Source organism: Cyprinodon tularosa, unplaced genomic scaffold (assembly GCF_016077235.1).
Source record: "Cyprinodon tularosa strain WSP-4 unplaced genomic scaffold, ASM1607723v1 ctg33, whole genome shotgun sequence".
Classification (NCBI taxonomy): domain Eukaryota; kingdom Metazoa; phylum Chordata; class Actinopteri; order Cyprinodontiformes; family Cyprinodontidae; genus Cyprinodon; species Cyprinodon tularosa.
Genome location: NW_024039041.1, coordinates 702,905 through 710,000, shown reverse-complemented (window position 1 = coordinate 710,000; position 7,096 = coordinate 702,905). Strand labels below are relative to the sequence as shown.

General features: G+C 42.0%; 1 protein-coding gene and 1 non-coding gene across 2 annotated transcripts in view; both read right to left on the bottom strand.

Annotated features, from left to right (window-relative positions):
- The window catches only part of gars1 (glycyl-tRNA synthetase 1), an 8,532-nt gene extending 2,945 nt beyond the window's left edge, over positions 1–5,587 (bottom strand). Inside the window, exons 1-10 of the mRNA XM_038293670.1 lie at positions 5,288–5,587; positions 4,888–4,989; positions 3,176–3,278; positions 2,102–2,243; positions 1,596–1,684; positions 999–1,075; positions 775–920; positions 545–694; positions 160–322; positions 1–80 (exon numbers count right to left, since the gene is read on the bottom strand). The exon at positions 1–80 is cut by the window's left edge and continues 85 nt beyond it. Coding sequence (XP_038149598.1) covers positions 1–80; positions 160–322; positions 545–694; positions 775–920; positions 999–1,075; positions 1,596–1,684; positions 2,102–2,243; positions 3,176–3,278; positions 4,888–4,989; positions 5,288–5,545 — 1,310 coding nt within the window. The 5' untranslated portion in view covers positions 5,546–5,587. The remainder of the gene's footprint in view (positions 81–159; positions 323–544; positions 695–774; positions 921–998; positions 1,076–1,595; positions 1,685–2,101; positions 2,244–3,175; positions 3,279–4,887; positions 4,990–5,287) is intronic.
- On the bottom strand, positions 1,739–1,874 carry LOC119789077. The gene has a single exon (XR_005281541.1). It is a non-coding gene; the product is annotated as a small nucleolar RNA SNORA84 (small nucleolar RNA).
- Positions 5,588–7,096: the final 1,509 nt, after the last annotated feature.

Sequence of the window (7,096 nt, the reverse complement as noted above, 5' to 3'; positions counted from 1 at the left end):
TCTTTGGCAACACCAACTTTTGTAAGGTAGAGGTAGATCCTCCCAATGAAATAACCCAGGACGGAGTTATTGATCACTCCCTAAAAACAAAAATATCATGTGTCAGGAGAATTCTCCTAAATGATACTTTGCAACTTGGTGAAAATCTCTGATATTCACCTGTTCTACCGCGTCTCCGAGCCTCATGATGTGCGCCGACTGGCCGCTGGTCTGGGCTTTGGATGAGTACAATATGATGTCCAGGTCAGCCACACTGGAGAATTTAGGATGGACCTTCTCAGTCGGGTCCACAAAGTGCTCGATCTCAGCCATGGTGAACTCTCTGCAGACAGGTGGAGTCATCATTTTTCTGCTTCTCCTCCCCAACCATTACATGTTAACCAATAGGGTTCCTAGATGTTCAAATTCCACACTAAAAATGGGTCAACAGAGTGCAGCTAGAAAACATTTCTTTTTCAAGACCTGGAAATATGTGAAATCCAATTTCCAGACTTTACCTTTTCAGGCTACAACCTGAAAAACAGGAAGTCTGAGGACTGCTTACCTGACCCTAATAAGGCCAGAGCGAGGAGAGATTTCATTCCTGAAGGAGTTTCCTATCTGAGCAGCAGCGAAAGGAAGTTTCCCTTGGTTGAACTCCAGGAGGCGCTTAAAGTTAAGGAAGATTCCCTGAGCAGTTTCAGGCCTCAGATAGCTGGAAAGGTGCATCAAATTCAGAGATTAAAATAAATAAAAAAAATAAATGACACAAACGGTTTAAAAGCTTTAATCTACCCTGGCATGTTGCCTCCCGGTCCGATGGATGTCTGGAACATCAGGTTGAACGAGATGGGAGCTGTGAGCTCATTTCCTGTGGTCGGGGACTTGACGCTGTATTTCACAAAGAGGTCCGTCAGCTCTTGTTGCGAGTAGTTATCCAACTAAAAATGGTTAACAACAAATTCTGTTAGAAACTATTTCATCAAGACGACGAATGCATCTTTTAGAGGGAGGCTCACCTGGGTGATGACGCTCTCCATCTCAGCCTTTTTCTCAGCTGCACATTTCTTATCAGAAATTAGCTTCTGGAGATGAGCTGTGGTTGAAGGAATAAACAAAAGTAACCTCAGTGTATTAGGGCAGGGTGATCAATCCAATCTCCTGTTTATGAAGATTAAATTTTCAAAGAATCTACATTTTCTTCCACCAGTGCGGTCCTTTGGCTTCCATAGCACATGACGTCTTTCATCACTTTTTATTCTTAGATGTGCTTTATACTATAACTAGCTGCATACATGAAGCGTGTTGTAAAGTATAAATGCTTCACAGTTTTAATTATCTCGCCTTATAAATTCAGGTCACATCTTAAAAGAGGATTAAACTAAAAGCTATTTTTTTTGTATTAAAGCATGTCATTTTCTTATTTTTTCTGATGATGAAACACAAGAAAAAAAAAAAAGGATTTTTAATTGAAGAAAGGTCATAATGTTAAATCCATTTCCTCATGAGCAACAATACCAGTTAACTACCATAACATGCATTTATTGATCAAACCTACTGAGTCAAGGGTTTAGAAGGATGTAGATTTAAAAGCCATCTTTAGGAAGCATTTTTACCCTTGAGAAGGTGGTCAGCTCTGAAGCATTCCCCATTTTTGACATCCTTCACCATGTAGTCTGCAAACTTTTCCACATGTCCAGAGGTCCTGGAGCAAAACACAAGAAGAATGAGCCACACGTAGAGAGGAATAAATCAAATCAAGTGTATCTGCAACCGGGCTATGGAGCGCTGCTATAGCTGCAGGTTCCATGCATAAAATCGCAGAAGTTTCTATACGCCCTTTAATTTAAACCTAAAGCTCGGCACTTTGGAGCCGACTCTAGGAACCACAGGGCGCCCACTTCAGCAGAGGCATCGATTGAACATACAACAGTACTATTTCCTTACTTTAGCAACAGGAGAACAAAAAAAAGTTAAAATAACCGATTCCACTCTCTCATACCAAATGCTTCACAATTTGGTTTGCAGTACTGCAAACCTACTTCTCTTTGGGTATTCTCATCTTCCTACCAACCTTGATCCAAACTGTACCACTGTTTGCTTTTCTGATCAGTACACCTACTTGAGAACAGGCTCAGGAGTCAGCATGGTGCAGTCGATCTCCAGGATCTGTTCCTCCTGGATGAAGTGCTGCCTCCACACCTGCAGGATGTTGTTCTTCAGGGCACAGCCAACTGGGCCGAAGTCATACAGGCCGCTCACACCTGAGGGACACAAACTAAATGCTCGGAATCTTGACAGGCTTGATAAGCAACTCCAAAATTAATTAATTCTCTGATCAGTGAAAACACCATACACTAGATTCTGTGGTTGTTTCTCAATGTGTACTAGTGTGTTCTCATGCCTCAGCCCTAGTTGTTCTCGCTATTAACCAAGTATGCATCAGAGACTTGTCAATTCTCAAGATTGACAGCTGTCCCAGCATGCACCGCAGGAAAAGCAGCTTCCAGGGGAGCGCTCACAGAGCCCAGAGTATTAAACTAAAAGTTCAAAGTACATTCTAAGATCATTTGAAGCGAGACCATTATACTTCTAAGCGTCACTATATGGGCCATTTACTGATTTAGTGCGTCATTTAAAAAAAAAGTTCAGATTTTGAGAGGACCACGGCAACCAGCGGACCTCCGAGGCTAACCGCAGCCAAGCCCGTCTGCAGCAGCCCTCTCTCGGCATAGCCATGTGTGAAATACCGCTACCTCTGATGGCGAGTATTTTGTTTTATTTGACAAAATTTCAAATAATGTCACTATGTTAATTATTGTTCCTCAAACAAACAAAAACATAATTTATTATCTAGAGACTATTAATAACAGGAGGTGAAATGCAGCTCCAGAAGAGTCAGGCATGTGGTGACATCACTAGTACGCTTCTGTTCTATTGACCCATATGTATGCTGTGTGCTCCTGTTCTCCCCAAGTCCATTTTTCCCTGTGTCCTTGTCAAGAACATACTTAGCGAGAACGTGAGTCCATCCTCGCGTTCTTGTAAATTGGCCTGAGCTCAGAACCTCAGGATTCCAAGCACTATGCCCTAACCACTAGACCACCATTCATATCAAGTGGTGTTTTGTCCCAAATCAGATCAGATTATAATAATTTTCCCCCCAATATCTACTAATAGCTATGCAGAATGTTACCTCCATAGATGGCAAAGGCCTGATCATAAAAGAATCGCCGTTTCAGGGTGTCCTCCATCTTGGTTCTGTCAACAATGTCATCTTTGGGTTGCAGCGACAATTCCTGCAAATGTTAAACCACCTTTTAACAGCAATATAAACCTGCGGATAAGACTCATTTCCAACATTTCTTATCCAGCTTATAGCTGCTTTTACTTATGTGCAGTGGCGGCCGGCCCATAGGGGGCGCTGGGGCACCGCCCTCCCTGATAAAAGAGAAACGTAAAATATATTTTTAGAAATTAACTCATAAATGTCAGTTTTACTCTCTAGACTGTGTACCTATAAGCAAAACAAAATATATAAACTACATTTCCCTATCTACTGTCATTAATTTGTGGATTTCCACAGACAGACTCCTACCGTCTCTGTCTTGGGGCGCTGATCAGACAGCCCCACATTTGCAGAGAATCTGTCAATCATGTACTATTGCTAGGTGAATTTAATGGCCAATCAGCGTCTCGCAACTTTATGGTCTTGGGGCGCTGAAAATACTGCGCTTTAACAGGCTTCTGAACTCAAGCGCAGGTGCAGTCAATTAGAGGGAAGATGGCGAATGTAACGAACGAGATGCAGCTTCCACCAAATTCGGTGAGATCCTTATTTATCTACCCGTTTGCCAGAAGAATATCCCTGTTGTAGGATATGAACATTTCATGTCATGGTTATTGTGACTGTGACGAATCCAATTCGTCGCTTAAAACAACCTCTCTAACTTTGCGCGCCACACACACATTCCTGTTATACTGTGTTTGTGAGGACCAATACACTCGTGCTGAGACCAGTAGCTCCATGAACTTAAAACACACAAGCTGTTCCTGGTTACCTGCTGGCGTATTGAGGGTGCACACTTAATATTTCAGTGGGGTTAGCCGTGTGTGTGTGTGTGTGTGTGTGTGTACGTGTTTATGCTACGGGGACTTGTCATCTTCAGTCTGGCTGCGTCTTTGCTGGGTTCAAACCCAGTTTGGTGTAATTGAATAAGTCAATGAATCTGCGTAAAAGAATTAAGTTGTAAAAATTATTTGTTTTTGTACATCAATTGTTTGTGGAGGTAATATATGGACAAAACTGATTAATGAGAAGAAATCAGAAATAAGAGAGCCTGAGGGTAGGGGCTTAAACTATTTAATGAGGGCTGTGGGAAGAAGAGCGGCCATTTCTGTTTTCTGTTACATTGCTGGTAACTGGAGGGAGGCTGAGGCCCAGATTATCTTGTATATGTTTAGTTTCTTTTGCACCCTGTTTTGAGTTTTTGAGCACAATAAATCACCAACACCGGTAACCCGACTGAGCCTGGATTCTTGGAGGCCAAAGAACCCCGTCACAGTGATCCAAATCATCACTGTTACTGTTATTATATAGTAAATGAAATCATTACTGTTAAATTGTATGTATTGTCCAATTGTTTATTTGAATTCTTATTCCGGATTAGTTGGAGACATACACTAGGCTATATCAGCGCCATCAAAAATATTTTTCACCAGCCGCCACTGCTTATGTGTGAGCTGTGATTTGCAGTGAATGTGTCACAAATAAACATTCTAGCCACTTTGCATTTAAGGATCAAGACTATTCATACTGTGCAAAAATGAAAAATAAAATGAAGCTTGGAGAAGGTGTAAACATGGAGTCAATCTGTTGGTTGAATCATGAGAACAGCAGTGATTTACCTTGGCCTCTAGAGCTTTCTTCCTTGCCTTAAGTTCTGCCACGGCTTTGGTCACATCCACCTCAGGAGCTCCTTCCTGTTTCATCTGGCGCACTAGATCCCCCTAAAGAAAGGAATCAGAGCAGAACGCTCCACCAATTAGCTCCATTCTGGGTTCCGCTTCAAAGCCAAAAAATAAACCTGATTGCAGATGTGGTGTTTTTCTCCTTTCTGAACCCCACCCTGCAGCCAGATACTGCTCACAGCTACAGGAGTACCTCAACGTGGCAGCCGGCATGATTGCCAGTTAGCAGCTAGCTGCTGTAGCTAGCTGCTCCAGATAGTTAGCATCAACTAGAGTGTTAATGAATGAATCAAAGGAGCCATGAAGATGGCTAACTGATTAAACACGTCAGCTCTACCTGCTCTTTAACTGCCTGCCTCAAAGGGGCGAGAATCTCTTCAATGTTTCCGTCCCCCATGGTTTGTCCTTCCGTAAACTGCAGCCAGGGGCTCCTCTGCTTCTTCTTAAACAGGCAGACCGACGATGAAAACGGCCTCCTTCCGGGCAGGTGGTGGAGTGAAAGCCGGACGAACCGCGCCGTAGACAGCAAACACAGCGGGGGGAGCTCAGTGCTGGTCCTCAGCAGGGCTGATGCAGCGCTGCGGAGAAGAAGCATGGACCGCTTAGCTGCAACCACGGGAGGATGATGAAATCTCTGGAAACAAGTAAACGCCTCCTTCAGGGCGGATTAGGCACTTTCGTCACAAGTCTCACCTATTAAGAAACACATCAGCAGATTCGTTAGAGAATCACAAAAAATAACTGAACAAGTGAACGAACGAATCTATAATGACTCAGAAATAAATAAATAAATAAATAAATAAATAAATGATAGGTTGTAAAGTTTTAGTTTCACAGATATTTAGGAAATAATGTATTTTAAATAACACACAACATTTTAGAAAATGGCAAATATGTGATGAAGTAGCAAAATTAAAATAAAAAAGAATTTGCGGAGGATTCCAAATGATCCATGACTTGTTAAAAAAAAAAAAAAAAAAAATATATATATATATATATATATATATATATATATATATATATATATATACAGTGAGGAAAATACATGTTTGAACAACCTGCTATTTTGCAAGTTATCTCACTTAGAAATGATGGAGGGCTCTGAAATTGTCATTGTAGGTGCATGTCCACTGTGAGACACATAATCTAAACAAAAGAGAAGAAATCACAATGTATGATTTTTTTAAACTATTTATTTGTATGATACAGCTGCAAATAAGTATTTGAACTTCTATCAGCTAGAATTCTGACCCTCAAAGACCTGTTAGTCTGCCTTCAAAATGTGCACCTCCACTCCATTTATTATCCTAAATTAGATGCACCTGTTTGAGGTCGTTAGCTGCATAAAGACACCTGTCCACCCCAAACAAACAGTAAGAATTCAACTATTAACATGGCCAAGACCAAAGAGCTGTCCAAAGACATTAGAGACAGAATTGTACACCTCCACAGGGCTGGTCCACTGTTGGAACAATCATTAGAAAATGGAAGAAACTAAACATGACTGTCAGTCTCCATCAAACTGGAGCTCCATGCAAGATCTCACCTTGTTGGGGGATTATTCCTCCTAAGAGAGGTGAGCAATCAGCCCAGAACTACACTGGAGGAGCTGGTCAATGACCCGAAAAGACCTGGGACCACCAATTCTAGGTTACTGTTGGTAATACATTAAGAAGTCATGGTATAACATCATGCATGGCATGGAAGTTTCCCCTGCTCAAACCTTAAGCTTAAGCCTTTCTTAAGTTTGCCAATGACCATTTGGATGATCCAGAGGAGTCATGGGAGAAAGTCATGTGGTCAGATGAGACCAAAGAAGAGATTTTTGGTCATAATTCCACTAACAATGTTTAGAGGAAGAAGAATGAAGAATGAACACCATCCCTACTATGAATCATGGGGGTGGTAGCATCATGCTTTGTGGCTGTTTTTCTGCACATGGTAAAGGGCGACTGCACTGTATTAAGGAGAGGATGACTGGGGCCATGTATTGCGCGATCTTGCAGAACAACCTCCTTCCCTCAGTTAGAGCATTGAGGATGAGTCGAGGCTGGGTCTTCCAACATGACAATGACCTGAAGCACACAGTCAGGATAACCAAGGAGTGGCTCTGGAGGAAGCATATCAAGGTGGTGTGGCCTAGCCA